The sequence below is a fragment of the Alexandromys fortis genome, unplaced genomic scaffold (assembly GCF_014885135.2).
Source record: "Alexandromys fortis isolate MF-2015 unplaced genomic scaffold, M_Fortis_MF-2015_v1.1 scaffold_172, whole genome shotgun sequence".
NCBI lineage: Eukaryota > Metazoa > Chordata > Mammalia > Rodentia > Cricetidae > Alexandromys > Alexandromys fortis.
In genome coordinates, this window is record NW_026068061.1 from 2,970,953 (window position 1) to 2,987,082 (window position 16,130).

The window sequence follows — 16,130 nt, forward strand, 5'->3', positions numbered from 1 at the left end:
AATGTGTTCTGTATCCATATCATCAACTTCTCCCAGATTCCCCCTTTGCCTCTCATGCCCAACTTCATGTCCTCATTTAAAAAAAAAAAATCCAAAAAACAGACAAACAAACAAATTCCCCCACTGGGTCTAATTTGTGTTGTTTGTATGCTCTTGGGTGTTGGGCCTTCCAATGGAGCTTGGTCAACCTACCAAGGACGACACTCTGAAAGAAACCCGATTCTCCTCCCAGCAGCTCTCAGTCCTTAGCCAAGGGTGGAGCTTCACGCCCTCCTCCGAGTTTGTGCAGATCACGTGCGTTCTGTCATATCACTGTGACTTCGTAAGTCCAACTGCCCTGTTGTGTCCCGAAAACACTGCTCCGTGCCGTTACCCGCCACCTCTGGCTCCAACAGTCTTTTGTCCCCTTCCCCACAGTGATTTCAGCCCTTTAGGGAGGGATGTGATATAGATGTCCCATTTGGGGGCTGAGCATTTTCTAGTCTCTTATTCTCCTTGACAAGTTTCAGGTCTCTGTGTTATCATCATCTATTTCAAAAAGAAGCTTCTCTGATGAGAGTTGAGAGAGATGCCATCCCCTGGTATAGTGAGAAGCCATGAGCAGTTTAGCATTATTCCCCGTTAGTGAATAATAGTTACACACTCTTCCATAGGACCGATATGCACAGGTTCTTGGCCCCGATGATAATGCCAGGTATTGTCTTTATCTAATGGAGTAGGACTTAAATCCTATCAGAAAGTCGGACGGTGGTGCCACTATTGCGCCAGTAGGCGTTTCCTGCAAGGATGGCTGTTACTGTAGCTCACAGGGTTTGTGGTTGGATAAGACTGATAATCGCTGCTTTAGTTACAACAGCTCTATTTCTGTGAAGAGAGACCACTGGCAAGGCAACTCTTATAAACAGAGACATTTAACTGGGGACTTGCTTACAGTTGAAAGGCTGGGTTTAGGGTTATCCTGTTGAGAAGCAGACAGGCCTGGTACTGAAGTAGTAGCTGAGAGCTTTACATCCTGATAGCAGACAGCAGAGAGGGGGAGAGAGGAGAGGAGAGGAGAGGAGAGGAGAGGAGAGAGAGAGAGAGAGAGAGAGAGAGAGAGAGAGAGAGAGAGAGAGACTCCCAGTGAAATGCCTCCTTCAAAAAGGCCGTATCTCTTAATCCTTTCAAATAAATCAGCAGTCTCTGGTGACTAAGCAATCAAACATACGCGCCCATTGGAGCCATCCTCATTCAAATCACCAGTGACTGTTTTCCCTTGGTCCTGTGCATAGCACCTTCCAGTACTGCGGCAGCTAGCCAAAGGGATGAAGTTTCCAGGCCAGTACCAGCTGGATCTCTCCATGTTCTACAACTCAATTATGCGGTGTGTTTACCAATAGGGTCTTACCATTAGTTCTGGCAGGAAACCAAAGCATTTGCTATAACCTGTGGCCAACAACTCCAACTCCAAAAAAGATAACCCATTCCTGGCACCGTGCTTTTTTGTTAGTCTGTGGTATTGAATATGGGTGGGTGGAAATGCCCCTACTAGACACAACATATTCGTGCATATACATATATACGTATATATACACATATATACATATATACAAACATATGCATAAAATTTCTACAGTGAAAGAAAAGAATTTTTCAAACTTCAGGGCTTGTTATCCTTGCCTATATGCCAGCTCATTTCCAAATTTAAATGAACACATTCCAGAACAGCAATGATAATGAAAATGCTTCATATGCTTCTTTATGTAGGAAGCAAGTCACTAAAATCACTGCACAGCTGTGCGACTATGCTTAATATCACTAAATTGGACACCTAAAATGACTAAAATGGTAAGTTTCATATACACATTTTACCACAAAATAATTTAAAGATAACAGTAGGAAAGTATGAAGTCACACCTGTGTCTTCTTTGAGAACCTCAGAGTGGGCAAATGAGCTTCGCCAAAGGGGCTCTTTCTGCCTGTGTTAATTCTATTATTCTATAAATTAAAGATAAAAATGCAGTATCGGAAGCATTTTGTGCCTTAACAAGAGTTGGTTTGGGACAGGAGCCCATAGAAGAGGAGTCAGTTCAGCCCCCTTCCTTGCTTCTCATGCGTTTCATCAATTCTCAGCAAACACTGTCTCCACAGACTGTGAAGGGCTTGGTGGTGCCTCGGCCCCTTGCTCTTCCAACGATCGTTTGTCTCAGGTGATCTGACCAGGGCTGCCAGACACGTCAATTACTGGGGTTCTTGATTGTGCTGACATTCCTGTCTCCATTCTTGGCACAGATCATCTTTATAGTGAGCCTCTGGGGTGTAGGGGATTTTATATCCATTGAATAAATGGCCTACTTATAAAGCAAGTAAGCAATAGAATCAGGTTGTACATTTTGACCTATTTTGCTCTAGAGTCTACACATTTTTTCTTTTTTTTCACATTTTTTTATTACATTTGGCAACTCATTCTGCTTGCTATAACTGCAGTGTAAAGCAAAGACAAAAGAAGAGACGGTAAGGCAATGGGGTTGATCTCGGTCAATGACTTTCAACCCCAACTGCATACTCGCTCCTCCATAAATATCCACTCACCCCAGATCCAGAACCAATGACAGACCAAAGTAAGGATACCACCAAAGTCCAACTAATAGAAATGGGTAGCATTTAAAAGCACACAGAATCTCAGCCATACTACCACCAATGCAGCTGAGGTCCCGGCATGCTGAGACACTTCCCAGATAACTGGGAAGGACTTAGGGTCCCATTTAAAACAGTGCTTTGCAAACCTGAACATCCATTCAGATCACCTGGTCTTTTGGTTAGAATGCAGATTTGGCATGGGACCTGAGATGCTGGCAACAGGTGATGTTAATTCTGCTGATCCGTGGAGTCCTGGGTAAGCGGGGGTTCTGAAGGACCGCCCAGTTTCCATCCTCTCCTGCAATGCTGTGCTAATGACGAACGTGGTCATAGCACAAGTGTTCTGTTCCCTGAGCATCCTGAGTCTCCAGATCCTGCGTACTGTCTGCACATATGCAGTATTTCTGTGAGCATGAAAACCAGATTAATACATCACATGACCAGATGAAAGTAGTCACATTCCAGATCTGTAACATAGCAGCTGTGGGAGGTATTTAATCTGTTGGAGACTTCATTTCTCAACTCCAACTTGGGAATAATAAACTATGTTTCTCTCATAGGAAGAATTAAGTGGATTAATACAAAGCACTCTGCCCGTAGGTGGTACCCAAATGCATGGCAACTGTTGTGACTATGGTGGATTTTGAAAGCAGATCTAATTTTGTGTTGTGAGACACTATTCTTGGGGAGACTTGCATAAACATCCACTCACCCCAGATAAGGAACCAATGACAGACCAAAGTTAAGGATACCACCAAAGTCCAACTTGTAAATGTTCATTGGGATTTCTTACAAGAGTATGCATGAGGGTCCCTTACAGAAGCAGAAATGACTCTAAGACAGCTGCATCATTAAAGCCCACCCAGCATGGGCAACAGCTAGAACCATATAGTTTGCTGCATAACTCAAAAGCAACTTTACAGATTGGAGCTCATCTTTTCTGACTAATTACTTGGGACCAAGCCTCTTTCAGTCTGTTTGTCTGATGTCTTAGGATTTCTGTTGTTGTGAAGAGACACCATGACCTCTGCAACTCTTTTAAAGGAAAACATTTAATTGGGGTGGCTTGTATTTCAGAGGTTGAGTCCATTATCACCATGGTGGGACATGGCAGTGTGCAGGCAGACAGGGTGCTGGAGAAAAAGCCAAGAGTTCTACATCTTGATCCATAGGAAACAGGAAGTGAACTGAGACACTGGGCATGGCTTGAACATATATGAGATCTCAAAGTCTATCCCTACAGTGATACACTTCCTACAACAAGGCTATACCTGCTCTAACAAAGCCATCCCTCTTAATAGTGCCACTCCCTGTTGGGAGCTTACGGGGCCAATTCCATTCAAACTACTACAGCTGGTCTCTGCTTGTTTCAGGTAGCTTGGAAGATTTGCCTCTTCTAGGCATCTGAGTTAATCTGAGAATATGCCTCTCTTAAGGAATTGTGTTTCTGTAAGCTTTGATAGGGAGACACCTCATATCTGTTCAGTTTCAGGCACTTCCTGAAACTTCTGAGTTATTTCATGGGTTTTAATGAGCTTTCCTGCATGATGGAATGTTCTACCTCCCTTCAGAATATCCTGTGTCTTGAGGAGCTTGCCCCCAAGATGGAATATTGATGGACATATAGACTGGTTCAATATCTTGGCTACTGTGACTAGTGCAGCAATGAATGTGGATATTTATCTCTGTGGTGGGTTGACCAGATGACCCAAGAGTGGTAGAGGGTCATACAGTCCTACTTTTAGTTGCTTTTCGGGGAATCTCCATGCTGATGATTTAAATCACGGCTCCCACCTGCAGTGAATTCACGGTTCCTCTTCTACCACATCTCCACTACCACTTCCTATCATTTCTTTTCTTTGTTGTTTTCTTGATGGTCACTGTTCTGACTGAAGTGAGATGGAATCACAAAGCTGTTTTTACACTTTGTATGTGTGCAACAGTGCCCACTCTGACAACTTGCAGGAGCTGGTTCTCTCATTTCACCACGTGAGTTCCAGGGATTGAATTCTAGTGGGCTGCCTTGCTAGCAAGCACCTTTTCCCTCCGGGCCATCCCACCAGCTCTCAAAGAATTTTTATTTCTATTTCCCTGGTAGCTAAGGATTGAACCCCCCCCCCCCCCCCAGTATCTATTAGCTCTTTGTATTCTTTTGAGGACTGACTGTTGAGTTCATTAGTTCATGTACTGATTGGATGATCTGGAATGCTTAATTTTTGAAGCTCTTTATATATTTCATGAAACTTTAATGCCCTGTTTAACAAAGGTTGTTTTCCATTTTGTAGGCTTTCTTTTCCCTCTGATAATTGTTTTGTTTGGCATGAAGAAGCTTCTTAATATCATATAATCACACCTATCAATTCTAGAACAAATTTGAAGCCAGCACAGGCTATAAGAGACATCATCTAAAAACACAAAGTCCTTGATTCATTCTGAATTGCTTTTTGTGTAGGGTGAGGATGTGGTTTCAGTTTCCTCAGAACTACTTGTTAAAGAGGTTGCCATCTTTCCAACGTGTTTTTGATAGCATTGTCAAAAATGGGGTGATGTACTTATGGGTTTATTTCTCCCTATTTTATTTAATCTCATTGTGCTATGTGTTTGTATTGTGGTGATGGTGTGCGATTCGGATTACTATTGTTCTGCAGCATAATTTGAAGTCAGTGTTGTGATGTGCCCAGCATTGATCTCTGCTACAGATGTTTGTGTTTCCATATCGTCTTGGTTACTGTTCTATTGCTGTGAAGAGACACCGCCGTCAATACAACTTATCATTTCATTGGTGGCTTACTTACAGCTTCAGTGGGTTAGTCCATTACCATCATGATGGAGAGTGTGGTGGCAGGCAGGCATGGTGCTGGAGAAGTGGCTGAGAGCTACATTCTGAGCCACAGACACTGGCAGAAGGGAGGGAGGGATGGAGGGAAAGAATAGAGAAAGAGATAGAGATAGAGAGAGAGAGAGAGAGAGAGAGAGAGAGAGAGAGTGTGTGTGTGTGTGTGTGTGTGTGTGTACTGGCCCTGGCATGGGCTTTTGAAACCTCAAAGCCCACCCGCAGTGAGACATCCCCCTTCAACAAGGCGATACAAGGTCCAGGTGTTCTTGGGAGGCATCGTGTCCTTGAAAATACATTGTTAGTTATTAATGGCTCTTGGTTAGTTTTTTGCACACAAAAACTGACCAATGGGTTCAGAAACTACCTTATCCTATGTACTCCTCACCTAATCCCAAGATGACAGGACTCGACCTCCCCTACACAAATGTGAAGACAGCGAGAATGAGGGAAGGAGGTGGGGATGGAGTGGAAAGCAAAGCGAGACTCAGCAAGTAAAGGGAGAAAGAAGGGGAGTAGAAAAACATTATGGCGTGGAAGGGAAGAGAGCAAGAGATTAAGACAAAACACAGAGTTTTAAAGAAGAGGAACAGGAGAGACAGCATCACTGCCATTAAAACTTGGTGACCTGAATCCAGAGTTCGGTCTCCCAGCTGGTCTCAGGTTCTCATCACTTGAGCTCTGTTCCCAGATGGCCACCAAGGGCAGGGCTCTTCCCCCTATACCCTCCCACCTTAAGCTAGTCTCCAACTGCCTGCACCTGGTGTCTGATCAGGGTCTGTCCTTCCAGCTGCTCACAGCTGCACCACTCAGGGCTGTAGCAGGCCAAAGTATTTATAGTTCTATTTTTTTTCTTTTCTTTCTTTCTTTCTTTCTTTCTTTCTTTCTTTCTTTCTTTCTTTCTTTCTTTTCTTTCTTTCTTTCTTTCTTTTTTTTTTTTTTTGAGACAGGGTTTCTCTGTGGCTTTGGAGCCTGTCCTGGCACTAGCTCTGTAGACCAGGCTGGTCTCGAACTCACAGAGATCCGCCTGCCTCTGCCTCCCGAGTGCTGGGATTAAAGGCGTGCGCCACCACCGCCCCCGCGGGGCCGGGGTATTTAAATCTAAGCTGCAGTTTCCTCTCCCTTCTCTCCTCCTAGTTCCCTCCCACACCACCTCTGTTCCCACCCCCATCCACTCCTCCTCCATTTCTCTTCAGAAAAAGGCAGGTCTCCCACGGTTATCAACAAAATAGGACATAACGGGTTGCTGTAAGACTAAGTACCTCCCCATGTTTTAAGGCTGGGCAAGGTGACCCAGTATGAGGAGTAGGCTCACAAGCCAGTAAGAGAGTCAGAGTCAGCCCTTGCTCCCACTGTTAGGAGTCCCACAGGAGGGCCAAACTACACAACTGTAACCTATGTGCAGTGTGCCGGTCCTACGCAGGCTCCCTGGGTGTTGGTTCAGTCTCTGTGAATCCCTATGAAACCAGTTGGTGGATTCTGAGTTTTCTTGTGGTGTTTTTGACCCCTCTGGCTTCTCCAATCTTTTCTGTCTTCTGTAGGATTCTCTGAGCTCTGCCTAATGTTTGCCTGTGGTCTGCATCTGTTTCCATCAGTTCTATGATGACAATTGGGCTGGGCACCAATCTGTGAGTTTAGCAGAATATTGTTAAGACATTAGTACCACCTTTGTTAAGGTTTCTACTGCTGTGAAGAGACTCCATTGCCATGGCAACTTTTTTTTTTTTTTTCGAGACAGGGTTTCTCTGTGGTTTTGGAGCCTGTCCTGGAACTAGCTCTTGTAGACCAGGCTGGTCTTGAACTCACAGAGATCCGCCTGCCTCTGCCTCCCGAGTGCTGGGATTAAAGGCGTGCGCCACCACCGCCCGGCTTGCCATGGCAACTTTTATAAAAGAAAACATTTAATTGAGGTGGCAGCTTATAGTTTCAGAGGTTCAGTCCATTATGGGAGGACATGGAGGCGTGCAAGCAGACGTGGTGCTGGAGCCGAGAGTGCTACATCTTGCAGGCAACAGGAAGTCAACTGAGTGTCACACTGAGTGAAGGTGGAGCAAACCAGACCTCAAAGCCTGCCTCCACAGTGACTTACATCCTCCAACAAGACCACACCCACTAAAACTAGGGCCACATCTCCTAATAGCGCCACTGCCTATGAGCTTATGGGGGCCAATTACATCCAACAATTGCATTGACATTTCCTCTTCCTCCAGTCATGTTTGGTTCTATCCTAGGTCTCTGGGACATGCAGCCTGTAGGTCCTGGTGCTCTAGGTAGTGTCAGGGGGCGGGCTTACTCTCCTGCACAGGTTTTAGGCTAGACCAGTCATTGGTTAGCCACTCTCAGTCTCTAGGCCGCCCTTACCCCAGCACATCTCATAGGCAGGACAGACTGTAGGTCGAAGGCTATGTGGCTGGGTTGCTTTCCCACTTCTTCCACTTGAAGTCTTGCCTGGGCACAGGAGATGGCCAGTTTAGGCTACGTATCCGCTCTGGCTAGGAGTCTTAGCCGGGGTCATCCTTGTAGATTCCTGGGAGAATTAGAGGTGGTTTTCACCTGGCCCTGAAATGCGCCCCTCAGTAGTCTCAGTACGCTCCCCTACCGTTCCCCCCAACCGGATCTCTCATGTTCTCATCCCCAGCTGCCCACAGTCCACTCAAGAAATCTTATTTTTCCCTTTCCCCAGGGAGATCCAGGCTCCAAATTCTTCGTCATTTGGAGACTTTTAAGGCAAATGAACAGTATTCGCAGAAAATACTTTTTAAGTCTCAAGTGAGCCGCGGCAGCAGGCAGTGTGGTTTAAGGACAGCGCCAATGGGTGGCTTCATGGGTCAAGGCCATAGGCTTTAAGAGTAGGACCACAAAGCATAGCAGGTCTCCCTGCCCAGAGGGGGGGGGTACCACCTGCAGCTCTGACTCAAGGGAATCAAGAGGGAGCTGAAGCATGACTCACCTGTCACAGACAAAAGCTGGCTCCCAGGTTTCCTGGAGTCACCCTCGCAGAGGCTGCTAGATAACATGGTTTATTTGCTTTAACTCCGAAGCTGAATATCCTCTCCCAGTACTAGGTAAGACAGAGAGTAATTTTTCTAATGTTGCTGGCTAGGGATCTTGGGTCCGAGAGGTCGATTTAGGGTCACACAGCAAGTTCTAAGAACCCGAACGGAATTAGTACAGAGACGAATTAGACGAATGGTTTTCTGAGCGTGCTATTGTAAGGGAGTGGTGTGGTGCTCACACATTCCAGGTTGTTAGTCTGGACATAATGGCTGAGCCTGAGGTTGGTTGTATTTGAGAATCCAAGACAGCTGACGGCTCAGGGGGCTTCTCTGAAGTTTTCTGTCATTCCTATGGGCAGCAAGCTTCTGAATCCTAAAACCTGCATGTTTTAGAGACACAGACCAACCCCTCCCCAGTGATGCTGATGATAGGGAGCTCAGGGTTGAGTTTTTTTCTTTTATTTCAAAGAATGATTGAGAAACTGTCTGTAAATGAATTAGAGGGTCACATACTGAAGCCACCATGGTCCAATCAGCTGGATAGTCGTCAAGGGACAAAGGAAAGACAAATCTTACATTTATTAAAAATATGGGAAATAGATCACTTGACTTCTTGCCAGGTATTGCTATATCACTTTTTTTTTTTTTTGTTTTGTTTTCACTTCCTCTTGAAATTCTACAATCTGGAGATTCTCAGCTTTTTTTTTTTCCCCCATCAGAAAATAAGTTTCAGAAAAGCCAGAGTAAAGGTCACGATTGGTGATTTCCAGTCGGGTTATGGGGCCATCTAACTGGAAGAGCTCAGTTTTGCTGTCTGCAGGGACTTAGACCACCTGAACTCCAGGCCACTCCTGTCACCAGCCACTCAGCTGGCTACCCCCTTTGGCCCCCTTTGCACGTCTGAGCCAGTGCACTTAACATACCACATTCCTGCTGTCTCTTTCCTTCTGGGTCTTGTTCGTAGCTTTATCTTTTCCTACATTGTTGGCCAGAGTCCCGATTTCGGGTGGGTGAGACAATAAGGAAGCCGAGCCGACCTGTTCAGTCCGCCGAATGGGAGTGGCTGGGTCCCACCTGCTCCTGGGCGTGGGTCCACCTCCACCAGTGTCAGAAGTGACGTACTTAGTGCCAAGAGCAGCGTCTTCTTCCCTTGAAAAATACATTTTCATTACCTATTTTTGTACATGACAGCTTTTATCTTCATTTGAAAAACAGCCTAGAGTTTACCGGAGCGATTGTTTAGTGTTTCTATTGCTTAGGTAAAATACCACACCCAAAGCATCTTGCAGAGTAATGGTTTATTTTGCTTCTGCTTCCATACGAAGGTCTATCACTGAAGGAAGTAGGGCAGGATTCAAACACAGCAGAAACCTGGAGACAAGGAGGAGTGAAGCCTCCTTTTTTAGCACCCCCAGAAGCATCCCCAACCTTGGATAAGGGACTTTGTTCACGCTGAAAGCATATGCCCTAGTGGTAGTGGTGGAGGCTCCTTTGCATTTGTACACAGTAGGTGCTCAATACATGCCTACAACTCAAGCAGGAAAATACAACCAACACTCATTTTTTTTTAAAAATTTATTAAAAAATTAGAATGTGGAAAAAGAGACCAAAAAAAAAAAAAAAAGAGCAAAAAACAACAACAAAAACCCAAATCTAGACAACTGACACATGCCTTTAAAATAGCAAGCATGTGAGACTGGTTATAAAGTTTTCTCAACTAATGATCTCGTCTTTCATATCAAGCTCCCATCAAGGAGGGCTTTCAAGGGAAGCCATGTGTAAACAGGTCATCCACACTATGGTGAGCAAGAACTACGTGAGAACTCCCAACTCAATGAATGCATGAAAGTAACCGAGCCTTAGACATGTGTCCGCGCGGATCTAGAGTTTTGGGTTCAATGTGGTGTGCGCAGAGGCTGCGGAGGAAACAGCAGAGACCAGCAGCACCAGCAGAGGGCAGCCGTACAGCACCTTCACATCCTGGCCCCTTCCCCACGATGCACGCAGGCAATCCGCAAACTGTCTGAAAAGAGGAGAGTCAACTTTATGGGTTCTCTCAACCTGTGCTGGAGAGGAAGACTGCAGGTGTGTAAACTGGTCAGCCACCCAGACTCAAAGATGTCAACGCCATTCCTACCTCCCCCAAAGAAAAGGAATCTCGAGAGCCACTGTGCTCTTGTCAGCTCAGGATGAGGCAGGTGGGAGCAGCCCTGGACAATCTGTCAAGAGCTATTCAGGAAGAAAGCAGAAAAGAGTTGATCTGAGATCACAGAACAGCCTCCGAACCACTAACGGGCCAACCACGTTTACCACAGTCCAGTGAACTCTGCTTCCTCAGTGCCAGACAGGAAGCTGCTGTTTTAGACAAAACATAGGACAGTTGTGGGTCTTGACTTGGGAAGACATAACTGAATAAAACATCTATTTAAAAAAAAAACTTTATTAAACAAAGAGCGTTCGCCCAAATACTTCTCAGGTTTCTGAAAGCCTCCCGGAGCCTCACTGACAGCAGGTAGAAATGGTCACATTGATCCCAAGGTTCCCGTTATCTGCAAAGAGATGCGCTATGGCCGGGTCAAAAACAAGGCAGTCGCTGTTCATGATGGCTGCGGCCACGCCATCGTGAATGGACCGGGGCGTGGCTTCCCAGGTCAGTCTCCGCCGGTTCCCGTTCAACTCCAGTCTGTAGGCAAAGTTCTCAGCTTGCTTGCGAGTACCGATGAGGAGGACAATGGCAAAGAACTGCTGGTGACCTTCGTACTTCTCTTGCTTCTCAAGTACCAGCATGAAGTGGTGACCAAAACAGGACTGCATCATCACCCAGTCCACAGCCCCTGGCAGGTTAATGTCTGTAGCTAGAAAGACTATGTCCTCCCCTTGAAGGGTGGTGATGCTCTTGTGGGCATGCATGAGATGGGACATCACAGCTTCCAGGGACCCCTGCCACTTGCAGGAGGCACCAGGACAGGGGCAGGAATAGGGACGGTATTCACAGATGTCTTCATGCTCGGGTTTCTCTGTGTGGTGGAGAGTCAGGGAACAGCCCGTGGTAGCATACTGCAGAGACAGAAAGAAACACACTGCATCATGGTGCCAGTATCTACGCGTACCTACCCACACGTTTCCTGAGCTCAAATTCTATCTCAACAAGTTTTGTTCAAGGAGGTCAAGTGTTTGAGGCAAGTCTCATTTCCTAATCACTGTCAATAGCATCATGCATAAAGTCGGGCACTGCTTTCTAGACCCCACTCCCTAATCCCAACAATGGTGAAGGGTGAGAATTAAAGTTCTTTTTAAGAACATCAAACAAGCAAAACTACTGAGATAACTTGGCCCTTTCTCTTTTTCTGTAGCCCAGCTCCTTGTAAGAATTCAACTGCTTGGGGAAGAGGTGGGCAAGGATTCCTGGTTCACCTTTCAGCTTTTCCTGCAATCAATGACTCTGAAACAGCAGTTTTACTCCTTTCTGACTTAGACCAATGACAGGTCAGTGGTCAGTCTCCATTGTGGGTCCCTCTTCTTGACTGCTGGTGTGACCACGCCTGGGCACAGCAGGAGGAGGAGGCTGGGGTCCTGTCACATGTTGCTGTCTCCTTTGTACTTGTGGCCCTGTAAGTGCTGTACCTGTAAATTTTGTTTTTAAAGAAATCTCATTCTAGACTGGCATCTTGGCTATTATCTTAGCAGAGGTTAAGGTGAACAGGATCAAACTTCTCCTTAAAGACTGAGTTTTCCTGAAAAGGGGGGATATGATATAGGAATGATAGGGGGAAAAAGGTAGATTATTGAATCCACTTTAATCCAAAAAAGCTATTAATCTCAAAATATTTTATACTGGTATGGATTTTAGTTTACTGATACAAATTTAAAGTTATTTCTGCTATATTTTATGTATGTGTCTACTCTTGTTTGTGGTCTTGTGCTTATGTAGCTCATTTAAAAATGGAATGTATAATTAAGAAATACAGATTAATAGTCATCTATAATAGCCAAACTTAGTCATGTTAGGTAGGTATGTAACTATAATAGATATATTTAGAGAGACAGATGGACGGTCTTCAAATACTTCAAAGACCTACACAATATAGCATCTAATATGTTTAATAATCTAAAGGCTTTTCATGACAGTGAGACACTGCTCCTGGCAGCACTGATCTACTTCAGCAAAGATGATGGGCTTTGAAAAAACCTCCATATGGAGTTGTTTTCTTTATGTAAAAAGCTAGCTATGTGGGCAAAGAAACTGATTTTGCCTCAATTGCTGATAGTTTCCTACTGTCCAAACTGGACCAGAAAGAGGAAAAGAAAAAAAATCAACTGTCAAACTTTGTCAAGACAAGGTATGACAGTCCTTCAAAATTCTCCACTTCTCGCCAGGTGGTGGCGCACGCCTTTAATCCCAGCACTCGGGAGGCAGAGGCAGGTGGATCTCTGTGAGTTTGAGGCCAGTCTGGTCTACAAGAGCTAGTTCCAGGACAGGCTCCAAAGCCACAGAGAAACCCTGTCTTGAAAGAAAAAAAAAAGTCTGTCAGGTATGTTAGGCCAAGATGGATGCCCCAACATTACAGAGGAACCTTGGGTGACTGTCCAAGTAGCCAGTTGTCTGTCATTTCTTAGTTTTGGAAGAGGTTTGCTCCATACTTTTTACTCAGGTAGTATTATATCCTTCTCAGGTCTCTGATGGAATTGAAGACTAGATAGTTATAGTTTTCCTTGCTACAAAATCCAGAAATTAAACTTGCAAAAGTGGTGTAACATGTAAAAGATTGAGAGACATAAAAAAGATAAATTTGGGTTGCTAATGCAAGTTAGGATAGAAAGTGAATTAGGTGCGAGACTTTGGACTCACCAAGACAGGATAGCAATGGAGGATTATCTCTGAATTTGACAAATACAAACGAACTAGACATTGTTAATGTAGTTTTTTACCTGTATATATTTGTATATAGTTATTGTACTTATTATAGTTTTACAAGGTTAGTTAAAACATTTCCTTTTTAGACAAAGGGGAACAGGTTGTGTGATATTTTGATTTCATTCTGAAATTAAAGCTTGCTTTGAGTCAGAGGGCAGAGCTAGCCACTAGCTGACCAAAATTCACCATAGAGTTTTGCAGGACTATGGGTAGATAGGAAATAGTAAGATGTTCTTTTTGGAGGAAGGAATGGAAGAGGTAGGAGTTGACTGATGGCCTCTTAGCAGTTTCTCTGATTGTTCAGGTTCAGGTTCTTATCCTAATATCTGACTCCTGATTTTTTATTAATAAGTAGTCACATGCTTCATCCTTGTACACACACACACACACACACACCTTCCTGAGGAGACTGGGAAAGGGGAAGCTGGGTGAACATCTAACAGAGTTTGCCTGCAGACACTGCTTACTAGGGTAGGAACACAATCTTTCCTTTCCTTACCATTCTCACAACATTCCCAGCAGACACACCATGTCTGTCTATCACGACAGAAGGCCACCCTAACAGGAACTGAAGAGATTTCTACTCCCAAACATCACAAGAATGGCAATGCTAGTTCTACTTACCAGAGGGAGGATCCACCCACAGATATCTACCCAGTAACTCTGTGCTGTGGTCACAGGATGACTTAAGAACTGGAAACCACTCTTCAGGTAAAATGAGGAGTTAGTTTCTGTCCTTGGAGCACAGGGTAGCTGCTTACTGCATTTAATCTCCAGCCCTCCACGGAAGCAAGCAGGTGCCAAAGAAATGACTGCACCAGGTCATCTTTCTAAGATACCAAGAAAGCAAACCAACCTGTAAATTCACATCTGCCTTTGCTTCTCCCTATCCTGACCTATGAAATAAGCCACTCATAAACTTAACACAGGTCAAATTCCAATCTTCATAGGACGTCTTCCTAGCAGCCAGGAGGGCCTGAGAACCTTATCCACCCAGCACACCAAGATGAAGTCTCTGAGAGGATGCAGAAGCCAAGATAACAACCTCTCCCCACAGGGAACTCAAAGAAAGACACTTGAAAAAGTGCAGTGTGGCGGTGTATGAGGGGCTATGTCTGAATGCTATTGCTCTGGAGGCTGAGGCAGGAGGATTGCATGTTTCACACTCTCCTTAATTACACAGAACTCTATTTCAAAAACCAGAAACAAAACGGCAGCTCATGCCTCTACCACTTTGGCAGAAGTTTTCTGTTATCTACTTTGTTGACAGGAATTACTTGTTATAGTTCTGAACCATAGACTAATTTTAAAAGTTCAGGTAAAGAAAAAAATCTTGGGCAGCAGGAGAAAGATTTATCTCCCTTTTTTTCTTGTTTTTATTGTGATATGTTTTTCTCCACTACTCTCCCTTCCTCCCCCTCCCCCTTCCTCCTGTGACTCCCACACTCCCAATTTTCTCAGGAGATCTTGGCTTTTTCGCCTTCCTATTTAGATCCATATACATCTCTCTTAAGAGTCCTCTTTGTTGTCTAGGTTCTCTGGGGTTGTGGATTGTAGGCTTTTTTTTTATTTATGTCTAGAAGCCATTTATAAGTGAGTATATATTTGTCTTTCTGGCTCTGGGTTACCTCAATGTTTTTTTCTAGATCCATCCATTTGCCTGCAAATTTCAAGATGCCATTATCTTTTACTGCTATGTAGTACTTCACTGTACAAATGTACCAGAGGACTGATCTCCAAATACATAAAGAACTCAAGAAACTTGACAGCAAAAGAACAAATAATACAAAAAAGGGGGTACACCTAAACAGAGTCTCTCAACAAAGAAATCTCAAAAGGCTGAAAGACACTTAAGGAAATGCTCAACATCCTTAGCCATCAGAGAAATTCAAATCAAAACAACTCTGATATTCCCTCTTACACCTGTAAGAATGGCCAAGATCAAAAACACTGACAACTTATGCTGGAGAGGCTGTGGGGTAAGGGAAATGCTCCTGCATTGCTGGTGGGAGTATAAACTTGTACAGCTGCTTTGGAAATCAGTATGGTGATTCTGCAGAAAATTAGAAAACAATCTTCCTCAAGACCCAGCAATACTGCTACTGAGTATATACCCAAAGGATGCTCAATTATACCACAAGGACATGTGCTCAACTATGTTCACAGCAGCATTGTTTGTCATAGCCAGAAACTGGAAACAACCTAGATGCCCCTCAACAGAAAAATGGATAAAGAAAATGTGGTACATTTACACAATGGAGATTCATCCTTTTTTATTTACACTGTGTTCTCAGCTTTTTAAATAGTAAGAAGTCTCATGAACGGTTTTAAATAATGGGGTGTGGGCAGGACAGAGAGCCTCCTGATGGTCTCCTGTGGACAGTTGGTGAGGCATTTCAGTCAGAGTTTTTAAAAACACACATAAACACAACAAAAATAGCAAGAACTTCTCCGTGCCTGGCTCAGTATTTGGATGGAAAGATGTCTTAGGATGGGCTGCTGACCTTAGCTGCCCAGAATGAAGCCCAGGAATAATCAAAGTCTGGCAATGGGACAGAATCCAGGACCGCGTGTTCCCAGCCTCTCTCCCCCCCTCAGCCAACATCCACAACAAGCATGTCTATCAGCAGTGTAGCCTGGGAACCTGCCCTGCTCAGGTAGGAATCTGTGCGTGTTCTACTACTTACTTGGTCGTCACATATGTAACTCTTCTTCAGAGTAAACCCCAAGTCACAAAAAAACAAAACAAAACAAAACAAAAAAAACA

At 44.4% G+C, this 16,130-nt stretch overlaps 1 protein-coding gene and 1 long non-coding RNA gene across 5 annotated transcripts in view; one reads left to right on the forward strand and one right to left on the reverse strand.

Moving 5' to 3' along the window:
* Positions 1-16,130, forward strand: part of LOC126487460 (uncharacterized) — a 34,542-nt gene that overhangs the window by 14,087 nt on the left and 4,325 nt on the right. For 3 of the 4 annotated variants that reach the window (XR_007588395.1, XR_007588394.1, XR_007588396.1), the window contains exon 3: positions 11,802-16,020. This is a non-coding gene — a long non-coding RNA (uncharacterized lncRNA). Of the gene's footprint in view, positions 1-11,518; positions 16,021-16,130 lie in introns of those variants that run through there. The other variant, XR_007588397.1, reaches the window with a different exon arrangement.
* Siah2 (siah E3 ubiquitin protein ligase 2) overlaps positions 10,869-16,130 on the reverse strand; it is a 28,357-nt gene continuing 23,095 nt past the window's right edge. The window contains exon 2 of the mRNA XM_050120230.1: positions 10,869-11,505. Within this exon, the coding sequence (XP_049976187.1) occupies positions 10,948-11,505 (558 nt within the window). The 3' untranslated portion in view covers positions 10,869-10,947. The remainder of the gene's footprint in view (positions 11,506-16,130) is intronic.